Consider the following 16,699-nt stretch of genomic DNA (forward strand, 5'->3'; position numbering starts at 1 on the left):
AGACATACCCACCTCACCTCCTGATATTAGGGTCTGTGGAGGTCTACTGAGGGAAGCACTCCTCCAGCCTTATTTAGTACCTCCTGTATTTCCGGAGCTCTGTTGTAAGAAAGTACATTGAATTAAATGCAACTCTACTTCAGATGTGATCTGTAGGGTTTCAGTTTATGGACATTACCCATACTCAACTGGCTTAGATACATCAGCTCAGCTCTAGTATACTTATAAATATTGCAGTCACCATATAATAGTCAGATATCTGCTCTACACAGTGATGACGATTACAGTGCATTTGCCTCCAGTGATCGTAGGTGATGTCCTGACATCCACATTCCCATTCCTTGTCTATCTGGGTTCAGGCCATCAAGAAGACTTTTTCCAGCCATGACTGGTCTCTGCACACTCATCCCACCCTGCCACTACCCCTTCTGCCCTTCTCAATGCCCCCAATAGTACTGGTGCTTCCTTTCGGGTCCCACAAAATGACATTGCCCCCTCTTAATGGTGCCACTCTGTGCCCCTTTTAGTAATTGTGCCCCTCTGTGGCCTCCACTTAGTAATAATGTCTCTCTTTGTGGTCCTACTTAGTAGTGTTGACACCGTCTTACCAACTGAGCCACTAGTGAAAATATTCATACTCGTACAGTCACACTTCTGAGCCTGACCCCGACTGGAATGCTCCGAGCATCATAAACCTCTCCCCAGTATCCTGCAAATAGTACTCTGACAGCAGCAAGAGGAGGATGCACAGAGCACTGTGACCGGGGTCAGGCTCAGCAGTGTGACTGTGTGACTACCAAGATTCTTACAGCCACTTGGGAAGTGGGGACTGGAAGTTGAGCTGATGGAACAGAGATAAAGGGCCGTTTGACCCTGGGTCCACCTGCCCTACGGATCCCATAATAGTTGTCCCTCTATTGGCAGCACACCACTGGAGAACAGGATCTCCTTTTCTCTGTGTCCTTTTTATGGGAGACATCATGGCAGCTAATCTTCACCCCCTAGCTCAAGGAAAGCTGACAATTACAGATGCAAACTGTAGAGCGGGCAACTGGTGATAAATACAGGATACAAGTCACATAATGGTCAGAAGTAGTGTGATTCTTCAAGTACACATACATTCCAGCTTATTCTGATAAGTCACCTGAAACAACAGATATGCCTTAAAGGCTTTGTGAAAATTTAATTAACAGTTTAGACCAATTATCTGCTATTAAAAAGTGACAAATTTTTACGTAAGTCACACTGCGCTTCACTGTTTCCATAACTTCCATAGAAGCAAGTGGGAGTTACGGAAACTGTGAAGCAGTGAGGCACCGCAAGCTGCACACATGGCTAAATCTGTATGCAGATCCAGATGCAAATTGGTGGCAGAATTCTAAGGTTTAGCATCAGATTTTTGCCAAGGATTATGTGGCAGATCCATAACAGAAAAATCTGATGTTGATCTGCCTCATTAATCACCATATGAGCATACCATTAATCTGCACATTCTATACGGCACTTTATGCCATTATAATCTCATTGCTTCACATTGGATCGTATTATATATCATTGACATGCTGGTGTTTTGTGGACTTGGCTTGAAAGCCTTTAATTTAACTGGAGTTTTCTCCTAAACTCCTAATGTGAGGCACTTGATATATTCATGTTGAGAATTATTGTTTTTATTATCCTCATCATTCTTATACCTGCAATCTTTCAGTGACAAACACAAGTATAAAACCTGTATATTTATATATACAGTACTACAGTTTACTATAATCATTGGAACATAGTTTGCCTAAACCGGCATGAAGTACCCCTACAATAGCTGAGTTTTGCACTGGAAGGCCCCAGACTTGGTGGCAGCTAGGTTCCTGTTGGCCATTTCCTATAGCAAGTGGCACTCTGAGATAATTTCCTCACAAATAAAGCAGTACATTAGTAATCTACCACCGATCACTCTACATAACTGAGAATCTGCAACCAAGCAAATCATTCTGTATCCCTGCTATAGAGTCAGTGTTTAAAGGCCAGATTTCTTTGATATGACAGGCTTGTACTGTATGGTTATACTTGCATCAACATTAACTGTGTATACAAATTTTGTAACTTTACCAACAGTGGCTTAGGATATATCACCGGTTCAAGTGTGAAGCAGGTAGCAGGGGATTGGCGCTGGGCATTGCGGGTAAAGTATTAACATTATTTTGTGCTTATGACATATTGCATTTGTGATAAAAGAAAAAGTCAGTATCCATTTACCATCTAAAACAATGATGGACAAGACAGGTACTAATGCAATATGTTGACACCGGAAGTATGGGTGGAGACCTACAGAGTGACAGATAACTCAACCCATGTCTGCACCCTTTCTGCTGGTGGAGACATATTGCACCAGTACTGACAAGATATCTTCAAATGTACCTTTTGGTTGTTTGTCAGTCCTATAAAACTGCCAGGGTTGCATAGAACTTCATATCCTAAGAAGCCCATAGAAATCATTGGAACTGCCCTGCAAATAGCAGTATGACAAATGAAGGAGGGGGTAAATCTTGTAACCAGACTGTTTCATTGTTATGAGAGTCCTGTACTACGTGCATCCCCTGTTGCAAATACAGAATAACCTGAGCAAAACATTTTGTTTTCCATATTTTAATGGTTTCCAAGGTTTTCACATCCTTGGAATCAAATACTATATACACTGTGTAGTATGCCATGGAGGCTTCTCCGAAGTAGTAGAACAGATGTACATATAACCTAGTAGGGGCAGAGACATTCCCTAGACAGAAATAATGTACTATATATTTGTAAGCAATTTTTTAGGAAAAAAAATGCATTTAGCCTTTGTGGGTTAAGACCAAACAACATATGTTTCTGTGTTTGAAAGGGCTGTGCTGGATGATTGATGACATATCATACAATAGGGAAATCATTGCCTTTTAAGTTCTGAACATCAAATTCAGATGGGAAGATTGTAAATGACAATACAAAAGAATCTATGTGAGTTACTGCCTAGTCTGACTGACAGCATAACTACACCGCGCTCATCCACACTTGCCTGCTTCTCTCTTTTAGAGGCTTGGCTTGTATTATCAGGTTTTGAAGACTCAAGAAAATTTTTAGACATGGCTTTCTTTCTCTAAGGCTCTGTTCACACTGTCAGGGGTTCTAGTATCTCTGACATCATGAATAGCATAGAGTGCCATGGTATTCTTGTTCTCAAAAATACAGGAACTTTGATGGAAAATATTATAAACCATCAGTATTTGTTGAGATCCACTTAAAAATGAATCTGCATTGGCTCCCATGTGAGCGAAAAATTTTATGCTAGTGTGAATGGACCAAACAGATATGTTCTTCTTAGGCCTCTTTCACACGTCCGTATGCGTTTTTACACTCTGATGATCGCGGCTAAAAATCGCATGAATGCAGAATAGCCGCAATCAAGTTACGATCTTAATTAGTGTCTTCTCATCCATTCACATGGGCGGCTGCAGCGTGATGGTAAAAAAATACGCTGCTGCATGGAAATCCCTCGGTCGGCAGAAATCCTCAAAATGACTGCTGATGCTTAGATAGAGCCAGCTGTCTTCTTTTCCCAGCGTTGGACATGGCTAAACTTCCTCTCCCTCCCTTTTTTTATCATAGGAGTCTAGGGGAGCTTCTAGCGTATCTCGGCAAAAGATAGGGCAAGACCTATCTTTTGATAGAGCGTATACAATCGGTTGCTGTTTTTGGTCCCCAACGTGCTATTCTTCCCAGCACAATTTTTTTTTTCGCTGCTAAAAATCGCTTATTTAAATAAATACATTGGAATTCAATTCATGCTTCAGATGGTTACGATTTTTGCGTATATACGGTCGTGTGAATAAGGCCTTACTGTGTTGGTTCAGTTGAATATTTAAAATGAATTGCCTAAAATACTTATAATGAGAAGTGAGAGTTGTTCGCACTTAATGTTAGACCAGGTCCTTCAGTCTGCGCGTCAACTGTGAAATACGGACAGACTATGGTTAAGGGCTTAAACAGACAAGCATATTGGGCAATACGCTCGCTCCTGCGTAATTTTTTGCACAGTGAACGAGCGTATTTTGCACTCCTCCCTGCACAAATACTGAGTGTGCGGAGGAATCACCCCACCCTGATGGCTAATTAGCCTGATGCAGTTCTGGTGGTTGCAGGTATGCACAGCGTATAGTGCCTTCCCCACGCTGGCAGATGTGCATGTTTGCACAGACCTCTATGGGGCTCTTTGGTGCACAAACACGCACAAGATATAGCAAAAAAAAAGAAGTGATAATAAATAGAGATGAGCGAACGTACTCGGATAAGCACTACTCGTCCGAGTACTGTGCTTTATCCAAGTACTTCCCCGCTCGTCCTGAAAGATTCGGGACGCGCTGCGGAGCGGGGAGCTGCAGGGGAGAGCGGGGAGGAACGGAGGGGAGATCTTTCTCTCCTTCTCTCCCGCCCGCTCTCCCCTGCTCCCCGCTGCGACTCACCTGTCAGCAGCGGAGCGCCCCGAATCTTTCAGGACGAGCGGCGAGATGCTCGGATAAAGCACATTACTCGGACAGGTAGTGCTTATCCGAGTACGTTCGCTCATCTCTAATAATAAACACATGGGTTTAATTTTCCACATTATGTATGCGGTATTTTCACGTGTGCAAAAACACGCTGGTCTGTTTAAGCCCTAACAAGAATGCTATTCCAAGCTATTGCATTAGATTCATTATCTGATGCTAATCGGCAGCAGCCACTCAGTGATTCTCATTCCCAACTTCCAAATTTTTGCTGTCTAGGATAACAAAGACTCTTTCCTGTTTTGCGAAGGGAAGTAAAACAACAAAGCTGGTTTCCATATACCCCATATATTTGACATTTCCTTTTCGTTCATCTAAGTGCAAGCATTGCTTGTTTGATCATAAATCTGTTTTTAAGGCTTAAACCAGGAAGCATTGCCTTTTCACCTTTGACGCTCTCTAAAACTTTGTTGGCAGATCCAGAGGTCCAGAGAGGGATTAGGGAGTTCTAGTTATAGAAAAATTACTTACTGAATGGCCAAAAATAGGGAAAGTTTATTTTGAAATCCTTATTGTTTTATGTCCCAGGTTGTCTACTGGGTTTTTCCTGATTTTATGTATCATTCAGCTAGCTTAGATGTACTGGTCTAAAGATATTGGCTGTTTACATTGCAATGTTATATCCACACAAACGTTAATTAAACAATATAGGTATGAAGTGCAAAAAGAAGCAAAAACAATGGTTATACATTGAATGTTTAAGTTTTTAGAATAGTAAGTGTGGCCCAATGAACTCAAACTCCTTCAAGGTGGATAGCCTTAAAATGTTAAGAATTGTAGACCAGCAGATTATAACCATCATATCTCGATAACACCATTTCTGAGGTCAGAATGTGTGATTTTGTAATCCTTCCCATTGCCTATTTACTAGAATCTCATGACTGAATTTATGCTTCCTTGAGGCTACTAATTTTTAAAGCCTGGGTGCTTGTAGGAACGTGTCTTGCGGCATCATCACTGAGGCTCATTAGTATTAAACAGATGCTGAGTACTCTAGGCTTGATGAACCCATACTTTACACTCTGAAGACAACCTTCCAGCGTTCCTTATTTCTCTTATTTAATATAACATCTCGTCGTTTTATAAAAAACACTTTTTCAATGTGATCTCAATTATAAATGATTGTATCTTCTATTTAATGCATTATTAGTTTAATGTATCATTTATCTGTTATGGTTCCCACAATGTTGAAAATACCATGTTCTACAAATGTAATATCTTTCAGGTCTCCCCAGTACTTGGTATGATAACAGGAACTCTAATACTGATATTCGTACCGGTGGCAAAAAGAGGACACACAGAACAGCGGAAGGCTCAAAGTTCTTGGTTCCGAGACATGAAAGCACTGATTAAGAAGTAGGTCAATTGAGCTACAAACTATCAAGCAGGGAACTGAGGCCCAATGTCCACAGGTGGATTTGATTTGCGGAATCCACATGGGTCACCCTCGTGGAAGATCCGCAATTCAATGTGCCTATAGGGAAGCATTGGCATCCACAACTGAATTTAAGCATGCAAATTTGATTTGCGGACCAATTGGTGCGGAAAACAAATCGCAGCATGCTTCATTTCAGTGCAGATTCCGTGCGGATGGGCTCAATTGAAGTCAATGGGTGCGGACAATCCGCAGTGCAAATACAAATGCAAAGTCTCCTTATAGACTTTTTAAGGGCTCTTTTACATGGTCCCATCATTAATTCTCTAGTTAGGACATGGTTATCAACTGCAGTATATATTTCCCTTTGAAAAACCTTGAATAGTGGATGTCAGCATACTTATTTCTTATAAAAGTGTCTAGATACTGTAGCTATAACGTTTTCAACCAGGAGACCTATAACATTGGCATAGACCCAACACTGAGACTCCTGGTTCTCTTGTTTACAAGTTATTAAAATGGTGGTCATACTCCATAATTACATATTTTATTTGGTGATGATGTCATGTGTCAACAGCCACACAGCTTGGCTAAATAGTCGGGGCATAATAATGGAGAATTTAACAAAGCTGGCTGAATCCCCAGAAAGAAATCTCCATAGAAAAAAGCTAAATCAATGATTAGGTCACATCTGGCCAGCTGGGTAGCCAATATTTCAAGCACTTAATTTGTACATTTCCTATTTATTTTACTAGTCGCAGTTATGTCTTCTCTTCACTGGCAACATCGACAGTGTCATTTGCAACTGGGGCTCTCGGTATGTGGATTCCTCTATACCTGTATAGAGCACAGGTTGTACAGAAAGTAGTAGAGCCATGTAACTCTGGACCCTGCAGCACTAAAGACAGGTAGGTCAATGGATTTGTAGGAAAACTCTCAAAGGTATTAAAGTTGTGCATTTCTTTATAATACTGATCTAATACTACAGCAAGTTTTGTATTTCTATGATAATTATTCTATAGTACCTCCCTTATGAAAGCATAGAGCCACATTGGTGTGTGGATCTCAACAGTGGAGAACTGCAGGGTGCTTGTTGAATTCATTGGACACCATGGATGGATATTGATTCATATCACATTATCATTTCCCTGAGATGGTAGTTGATCTCAGTGGGGCTCACAGCAGTTAGGAGGGAAGGACACAAGATCAGGAATAGTACTATAAATTTAATGTACTCTATGATTTCCTATGTATTGCATTCAAACATTCCACTTTGGTATTGGTAGCAATGGAAAAAAATGTTCTGTTATTAGAATCTTGACACTTGTGAACCAGGGTTTGAGTGGTTCACCATGTATGTCTCTAACAAACTTTTCTATTTCTTTCAACAGTTTGATTTTTGGAGCAATCACCTGCATCACTGGATTTCTCGGAGTGATAACTGGGGCGGGAGCTACTAAATGGTGTCGCTTGAAAACGCAACGTGCTGACCCACTTGTCTGTGCAGTGGGCATGCTGGGATCTGCAATCTTCATTTGCTTGGTCTTCGTTGCTGCCAAGAGCAGCATCGAAGCTGCATATGTAAGTCACTTTATTAGAGAAATCTTTTCTCTTGTGCCTTTCGATTGCTCTAAATAATTCCTGCCCAGTGAGGCTGAAACAAACCTTCTGTGCAGCTCAGCTGGTATCCAGATTGCACATGATCTGCAATTGTTCTACTCCTGTTAAGAAACTAGTGCCACCCACTCAGTCACTCTTGCTTCCGGCTTAGCCCTCCTTCCCGATGGAAATAGTGTATTGATACTTGCTGTCTTCATATTCCAGCTTACGGAGTATTGTATGAGAAAATACTGTTTATTAATTAGCAAGTATGCAAGTTGATTTACAGGTTCTGGTCATAATCGGACGCCATTATAAATGCTGCATTTGTGTGCTATAATGGTATTGTCTGCAAATTTGGTCTGAACTAGAAATGTTATATATTGATGTCATTTAAGGTCTAAATTTGGTAAACTGGCCTGGTTGAGATAAAAAGGAGTAAACCTATGGAGCACACGTCATACATTACGCACATCTCAAGTGGCCCATCTGATTGAACAGAGGTCACCACCAGATATGAGCTGGAGTAGATTTCTAGTATGATTTATACCAGTTTCTGGTGTAAATTATACGTAAATGCATCCATCTTGGAGGCTACAACCCTTCCTGAAAGTCACATCTGTTTTGCAAAAATGTGGTGTGACCTGGCATAAATTAAAAAGTCACTATTTTTTGTGCAAGCATTTCGTTTGACAAAAATTGCAACTATTTTGCACCAGATTCTGGCCTCACGCACACGGGCTGGTCAGATTCTGCGTGCGGAATCCTGCAGTGGAATCCGGACCATGGCAGCAGTGGCGTCTGCGCGTACCTGGTTTTCTTTTTCTTCATTTGTACTACAGATAGTCCGCACGGCTCACCGTTGGACATGCGCACTACAGATTTTTTTTTAAACTCCTGCTTTTCCTGTGTCATCACCTAGCAAAGACGTGACATCCGCGTCCTTTACGTAATGTCAATTGTGAAAGGGCCACGCAAAAATGGAGCATGCTGCGATATTTCCTCCGCGAGTGGGGGAGCGGTATGGAAAAATGTGTTTGGGCTGGAGTGGCCCTTTAAATGTAGGCAGTACAGAAATCTATGTATGTATTGTTTTATTATAATACAATGTCTAAGGACCGTTTTACATGAAATGACTGCACTTAAGCAATTAACAGTCGCCTCAATGATCATCACTTCTGTACTTTTATACAGGAGGGCAACGCAGATCTTGTCCAGCCACCTGCCTCCATTCACAGTAAACAGGCAGATGTTTGTAGATAAGTGACTGCCTGTTTACATGGGCCATTTATCCACTGGTTTTTATGCTGCGAAGAAAACAAACGGAATGACAACCAATAAGTGAACATATTATCATTTGTCGCTAAGTTTTTGACCGAGTTTACACTAAACAATTATCATTCAGTTTTACACGATCCAGCGATTGACTGAACGATCAACATGCCATGTAACAGGGTCCCAACTTTGACTGAATAAAAAAACCTACCTGCCTCAATGATTTCAGACACCGGTGAAAGTCTAGTGTATTCTACAAATATAGCTTGAGTTCACAGGGATTTTAACACCACCACATACTTGCCAATGCAAGTTTATTTTCATCAGAAAACGTAATACTGTAAAATTGGAACAGTAAATGATTCTACATGTGCCCAGGCGTTGCTGTAGCTGTTATTCTAGGAAAACAAGAAGATGTTAGAACAACAATGATTTTATGTTGGCATTCCATTTTGGAGGGAAGAAGCAAAATGTTTGTAAGGGGACACTTAAAAAGTATTAACTTTGATTTGTGATAACACGGCTGGTCGGTTTAGCACAAAAAAAAAATAACAGTGGAATTACACAGAGAAATGAATTAATGATTGAGACGGAAATGTAGGCATCCAGCCAGTCAAAAAAATAATTCTGCTTATTATTCTGTCACCCTTCCTACAACTGGCAGCTGTGTCGGAAGATTCTTGGTTATTCACTCATACACATTGTACCAAAAATAATTTTCTATTCAACCGTTATATAGGTTGAAAAGAGATACAAAGTCATCAAATTCAACCCATCTTGGGCTTAGTAGTTTGCTGCACAGGAAAACAAAGCAAAATGTTGACTCAATGGGGTATTTCTTCCTGATCCTAGTTGGCATTCCAAAATTTCCTTGGACCAATTTTGCATCAGTCATGCCCTTATTAATTGTATCTCTCAAAATCATTAGTTAGAACCTAAAGGTATACACCTTTTTTTAATTCTTTCATCAACGTCTAGTGGTAATGAATTCTAGAATTTGACTAATCTAAGGCCACTCTCACACACAGCATTAGCAAAACGCTGCAATTTTGATTTTTAGCATCATTTTTTAACGCAGGTTATTGGTTCAACAGCTCTTTTTAACGCACCCTATCATTGTGAAGGGTGCATTAAAAAGCCCGAAAACACGCCAAAATAAAACAAATGGCGCTCGAAAATTGGGGTGTTAGAAAACTCTGTAGTTGAGTGCAGGTCTGCAAGGCCACATTGAAATTAATGGGAGTGCTGTACTGCGATTACCACGGCGTTCAAAGCGTCACAGTAATCGTGGTAAAAAGTGCATGTGTGAGAGTGGCCTGTAGAGAATTATTTCCTATTTCTTAGACTGCTTTTTCTTCACATGTAAATTATGTCCCACAACTGTTCGCAGTGCTAGTAGGACTGCTCAGGCTACTAGATTTGCCCTAAGAGCTTATTATATAGTGGGATTCTCTAAAGGCCCATTTACACTGAAAGATAATCACTCAAAATTCGCTCAAACGACAGTTGGAGTGACTGTTTTGAGCGATTATCTTTGCATAACTCTAAGTAGCTAATTAGCTACTTAAGAGTTAATGCAGGCAAAGTAGGATACTGCCGCAATTGCTATGAGAACAAAGCAGCTGCATTGCTTTCAGAGCTTTCAGCAGGTATCCTGCTGAGAACTGCCAGGGGAATACCAGCTGAAAGAGTACTATCAACACCACCCACTGAGAAAATCAGTGTGCAGCGCTGATAAATCATCGGTGATTTCTAGCTTGCTACTTCCTTGGCCCAATCCTTGCTAGAAATCACCGCTGAATGAATAGTGCACAATGGCCGCGCTTTTAGACACAATGATTATTGCTCAATAGATGGCTTTTGAGCGAATTCTGAGCTATAATCATTGTGTCTAAATGGGCCTTTACATATAACAAGTAAGTAGCAAATATGGCAGGCTTAATTTCAGCTCCAAAATAGTCTCTTTTGGCAAGAGGGTTCTTAGTTCTCTGCTAATAACGTCCTTATAATATGTCGGTCATAGTGACAGACTCTCTTTAGAGTGTATTTGTAGACTATGTGTAGTTGCATTTTGAGAGAGATATAAATAGGAATAAATGAATATAATACGAATATATAAACATATGTTAGTGCTGGATATTGTATATGACACAGACTGCACACAAAAGGCAGAATGGAGCGCTGACATTCAGCATACAATGATACCGTTCTTCAAAGACTAGATGCACAATAGAAACACAGCAAGAATACAAATATTAAAGAAAGCAAAACAATAACTGGAAAGAGAGTCTTACTATATACACAGGTGGCGGGATGGATGGCTTTGTATTACAAGCATAAACCATGGGGATTAGATCATCATACATCAAAAAGTCCCTTTCTTCATATTTAGATAATATACAGAAGATAGTTCATCATTTAAGGGTACACCAATAGCTGATGAGCCTAGTTTAAAACTGTCTTCTGACTTGTCACATTACTACCACAATATATATGTAGTATACTAATACAGATACTGTAAGGAAGTATGTATGGTATGTTCATTTCTTAACCATAACAGTGAGGATAGGCCATCAATAATTGAAAGCTGGACAACTCCTTTGATGAACCTTCAAGAATGTGTGGTTAAACTATTAAGGCATGTTCATTCTATGGAAGGAGACGGAACTACCAAACAAAAGTTGACTAATCTAGGTCAACCAATTGTGATCATTGGGAGTATAGAGTAAGAAGAAATCATGTTCTAAACCAGGGTTTCTCGGTGTTTGTAAGCCAGATACCAACTACTTGAAATACCCCTAAGGCTCTGACTATAAACTGTTCTTCACCTATTAAATGTACAGCATAAAGACTGTCAGTACCCATAAAAACGTAGTGTTTACCCTCTTGGGCACATCTACACAGGTCAAGAGCTAAGATTCTAAACAATCCTCATGTGCTTTATCTCTCTAAAAGCTATCAGACATGTTGGAAAGCATTCATTAGTAGATGTAAATGACACATGCAGTAATCCTGTTTTGGGGGATTTTTAGGCTCTCGGACTTTCAGAGCACAGAAAGTTCTTTTCATTTTAATAAAAGAAATGTATTGTTAGATTTGGCACAATTGCATGTCATTTCCTTAAATTAATGGTGAAATTCAATTTTGACAGATTTGTATATTTGCTGGGGAGACTCTCCTGTTCTCTAACTGGGCCATCACCGCAGATATGTTAATGGTAAGAATATCTCTTATTTTTTATCTGATCAGTTGAGTCACCTGACTAATGTTAATAAAGATCACAGTGGGATTTCAAATGATTATGTTACTAAAATGAAATACAACAGACACGTGAAACAGGTGTCAAATGAAAGTAAAGCCTCAAAGTTAGTGTCCCAAAAGTCAGGGTGGGGTTCAAAGCTTAATTATTATTACACAGAATATGATACTTATTATTAAAAAGGAATTAAATGGAAAAAAAATCAAACTGATTTTTCCATGTGTTTATCGAAGTTCTGCGTGGGCTCAACTGGTGGCTCTACAGACATCTAGGAGGTATTCCACTTCCTGCCAGACTCAACCAAGAACATCAGGAGTGAAAGATTCAACAACTTACCCAATTTGCTTTAAAAATGAACATTGTAGACAGTTTCCTTCACATACCCTTAGAAATATAATCCAGAGATATCAGGTCCAGAGAGCGTGGGGAGGGGACTAGTTCTAGGACTATTACATTTATATTTAACAAGATCATGGGGGCATTTGTTAGCACATATATTTAGGTTCTGCGATAGACTTGTCCAGGAACATGAAAAGTAGCCTCATCACTGAATACATGATGTAAAAACTGTTCATCACTGTCAATTTTATTAAGAATCTCTACATCCAAATCGTATTTTCGGCAATTATCTGTGTGAATTGCAACAACTGAAGTTTCTAATCAGTAATACTTAAATGTTTTTTCTGAACTCTGTGAACAGTTGCCTTTGGAAAGCCTAATTGTTGCACACATTTGTGCAGTGATTTCTTTAGACTATAGATGTAAGTTCTTTGAATGTCTTCAACAGACTTGTCACTAATGGATGGGCTTCGTGAACACAGTTTACCCAGTCGGTCTACCATATATTTCAACTGTCTAACCCCAACAACAAATATTATATTGTGTAGTGGTTCTTCATTAAATACGCAATGGTACACATGAGTTAGAGATTAACATTTTGATAGCCACAAAACACACTGGACTTTCCTTGGAACTATCACCACCTTCAGTATCCTTGTTGCCATGAATTTACACTACCACTAACCTCAAGATGGAAAACATGGAGACTTTGAAATAGATTTACCATGGAGAATTCAACCATTTTCTGCTACACATTGCGCCAAAACCAGTCTAATAAACTTATAAATTATAAATAACTTTGTGATGCTTTTCAGACACTTACAGATACTTTTTGTAGCACTTCCAACAAAGGCTTGTGGAAACGGGGACATGGTTTAAATGCACCACATTGCATGAAACTGCACCCAAACTTTTGGTATAAACCATGCCCACTATTAGGAGATATAACATTAAACTACACAGTCTAAAGATATGCAAGATCTATCATTCAGCAGAGCCATGAGTGATAAACTGGGGCATTAATAGACTGTCAGCCCCATTGTCTTTCACTTGACACATGTTTCATTCCAACAACATAATCTTTTGAAACCTCAGCATGATTTTTGGGATAGTCTTTATCTATATCCAGAGGCATAACTATAGGGGATGCAGGGGATGCGGTTGCACCCGGGCCCAGGAGCCTCAGGGGGCCCATAAGGTCTCTCTTCTCCATATAGGGAACCCAGTACTATAAGTAAAGCATTATAGTTGGGGGCCCTGTTACGAGTTTTGCACTGGGACCCGGGAGCTTCAAGTTACGCCTCTATCTATATCATATGAATTTCATATATGGCAAATTAGCATATGCTGGATATATTATTTTACCTTCAGCTCTAACTTGTTTCATGTATCATGCTTTTTATGTGTGTGTGTGTTGTTTAGGCTTTTTTCTAATGTTCTGTTTAATGGACCCATTAGCTATGCAACAAATATAAAAAGTTCCAAATATAATTTAATTAATAGTAGGAGATAAATAGCTATAGTGAGCAGCTCTTTGACCTCAAAAGCTTTCAGTGCGATTGTGCTTCAAAATATCTATAAATTGTCAAATGCTGTTGCATTAATAATGCATGAACTGACTATTTTTGTTTATTTTACTGTACATTTTATTCAGAAGCAAAATACGGAAATGTTCTGCGAGTTTGAGCTGCCAATAGTGGGTAACCTGCCACTAGTTAACTCCTGATTAAGCCCTTATAAGCATGTTGTCATGCATTAAAGGTTGAAAAACTGGAGAGAGCAGGATGTGGACCTGATCAAAATGAAGTGTTGGTTTTGGTGCAGCCTAGGAAAGTTGTTTGATAGTGGTCTCTAGGAAGAAGGAAAGTGATGATAGTCAGAGAAATACAATGCAAGTACAGTGACAATCTCTTTTTTTTGTTTTGCAAATTATGGTGACATCATCTTAATAAAGCACTGACATCAACATCATCTTAATAGGATGAGTAATGGTGTTATTAGGGAACTGCCATTAACATGCTACACAAGCCATGCACTCCCACAGAACTGCAATCATACTGTGTGGGTGCTTTATAGCTTGACTCATTGAATGAAGCTTTATATATCCAGCTCCTTGTAATTCATATGGTGATAGCCATACTCATAATTTCCTGGCAGGTGAGCACATAATCTCCTATGTGTTGTCATGCAGATGAATTCCACACTCATTAAACCAACTTTTGTTAAAGCTCTCATTTGCAGAATTAGTTGTATATTTTCCATGCTTTTAAGTTGTTGAGTCCCATCTATCATGGCCTAGATGACTCCGGGGCTATTGTTTCACTGACCCAGCTTTCTGCCAGGAATGTTGTACTCCATGTTTACATCCTGACAAAGGAATGAAATAATCTTGACCATCGTCTACTGTAGGAATTTCCTATTGGACTTATTAAAGTAAACACAAAGCTATGGCCGTGGATGGTTTATTTTAAACAGGAAGCTTCTTGAATAGTGTGTTCTTGTTTGATATGTCAAGATACCTCCAATCATCCAGCAGCACACTATTATTTCCTTCAACAACATGAAGTAAAGAACATAATACATCGGTCCATAAATAAAATGTTTACATTCAGCAGCCCTAACTCAGTCATTCTTACAGGATCCAAAAAATGTCCATCATTATTAATAAAAGGTGCCAACTAGATTGTAATTCTCTCCTTTTATGCACATTGTCGGCTTTTTGTAGTTAATTACACAGTGCTTGTTTTATTGTCTGAACCAAATATAAATGACTATTTGAAACCTACAATGTTCCGTATAAACAATATACTACTTCATTACATAATATGGACATCTTGGAATGCAAACGCTGGATACACTTGTATCCATATTGGGATTCTTGGTGATGTTACATTCTTACTTGTCTATTCCTTCCTATTACCCAAATTAAGTTGGGAACTATTTAAAACTTTTTCCTACCATATCCATTCTTTTTATATTGCTCATATAGGTTTTTAATCTTGTTTCTCTTATTTTGTGTAGTATGTGGTTATTCCAACCCGCCGTGCAACAGCCGTGGCTTTGCAGAGTTTCACATCACATCTACTTGGAGATGCAGGGAGCCCATACCTTATTGGATTTGTAAGTACATAACGGTGATTAATGTGAATATAGAAGTACTCTTGTATTTTAAACCGCTCTCATATTTATAACGGTACATTTCTATTTAGCTACAGTGAAGTTGGTCTAGCTGTTATGGCTTGAAATGCATGAGTAAAGGTCCTTTTACATGGGATGAATGTCGGGCAAACGATGCCCGACACTCGTCCCTGTGTCTCTGCGCTCCCGTGCTCCTGCATAGGAGCTAGCAGAGTTGTCTCGCTCACGGAGGGGCCAGCAGGGGGGCGGGGCAGTGCAGGAGATTTCTCTCCTCTCGCTCCCCCGCCCCATTCGAGCGCAGGTCTGCGAGGCTCTGTTGAAATCAATAGGAACATTGTTCCACGATTTGCGTGGCGCTCGGAATGCCACGCCAATCGCTGTGAAAAGCGACCAGTGTGAGAGTGGCCTTAGTCTTATTTTCTTGCACAAATTACTTCATGTAAGCAGTTTTAGAATCCAACTGCAAAATTAAACTTTTAGGGTGGCTTCATACGAGAGTGTTTTTGTGCGTGCATGCACTGGCACAAAAACACGCGTCTATTACAACACATAGTGTGTTCACATGTCTGTGTTTTACAGGTGCGTGCCTGCAAAGATAGGACATGCGTGCACAATAGGGAATGCATGCATTGTCTGTAATGGAGCCGCAGCTGCTGCTGACGGCTCCATTGAAGACAATGGTCTGCCGGCACCCCTGAATTGTTTTAAATATAAGCTCTTGCCTGAAAAACAAACATTTTAGTGTAAAAAATATATATATATATATATAAATACTCACCTGGCCGCCGCTGCCGTATCTCCCGCGGCAATGAATAACACATCTGCCACATGCCTCAGATGTTTTCTTCATCCCCGCAGAGAAAAAGAATTCCCTGCTGCACCTGCCACATCTGTGACAAATGCAGCAAAGCAATTCTAAATCCCCGCGGAGAATAAAGAATGTTTTATTTTCAACACCACCTTTCCTTGTTTTTCAGGGAAGGGCTTATATTTAAAGCCCTTCCCTGAAAAAGAATTACAGGATGCCGGCAGCTTGATCCCCTACCGCAGCGGTCATCTGTGACCGCTGTGGTAGGGAAGTTTTCATTCCCCGCAGGGATGAAGAATTCCTTTGCCACATCTGTCACAGATGTATATATAATATAT

At 39.9% G+C, this 16,699-nt stretch overlaps 1 protein-coding gene across 4 annotated transcripts in view; it reads left to right on the plus strand.

Annotated features, from left to right (window-relative positions):
• SPNS2 (SPNS lysolipid transporter 2, sphingosine-1-phosphate) overlaps positions 1–16,699 on the plus strand; it is a 141,304-nt gene that overhangs the window by 92,263 nt on the left and 32,342 nt on the right. For all 4 annotated transcript variants that reach the window (XR_010786454.1, XM_066577012.1, XM_066577020.1 and 1 more), the window contains exons 5-10: positions 2,107–2,173; positions 5,794–5,924; positions 6,699–6,851; positions 7,335–7,524; positions 11,969–12,034; positions 15,437–15,535. Coding sequence is in view for 3 of the 4 variants with exons in the window: in XM_066577012.1 (XP_066433109.1) it covers positions 2,107–2,173; positions 5,794–5,924; positions 6,699–6,851; positions 7,335–7,524; positions 11,969–12,034; positions 15,437–15,535 (706 nt within the window). In the remaining variant the exon portion in view is untranslated. The remainder of the gene's footprint in view (positions 1–2,106; positions 2,174–5,793; positions 5,925–6,698; positions 6,852–7,334; positions 7,525–11,968; positions 12,035–15,436; positions 15,536–16,699) is intronic.

The sequence above is a fragment of the Eleutherodactylus coqui genome, chromosome 1 (assembly GCF_035609145.1).
Source record: "Eleutherodactylus coqui strain aEleCoq1 chromosome 1, aEleCoq1.hap1, whole genome shotgun sequence".
Classification (NCBI taxonomy): Eukaryota; Metazoa; Chordata; class Amphibia; order Anura; family Eleutherodactylidae; genus Eleutherodactylus; species Eleutherodactylus coqui.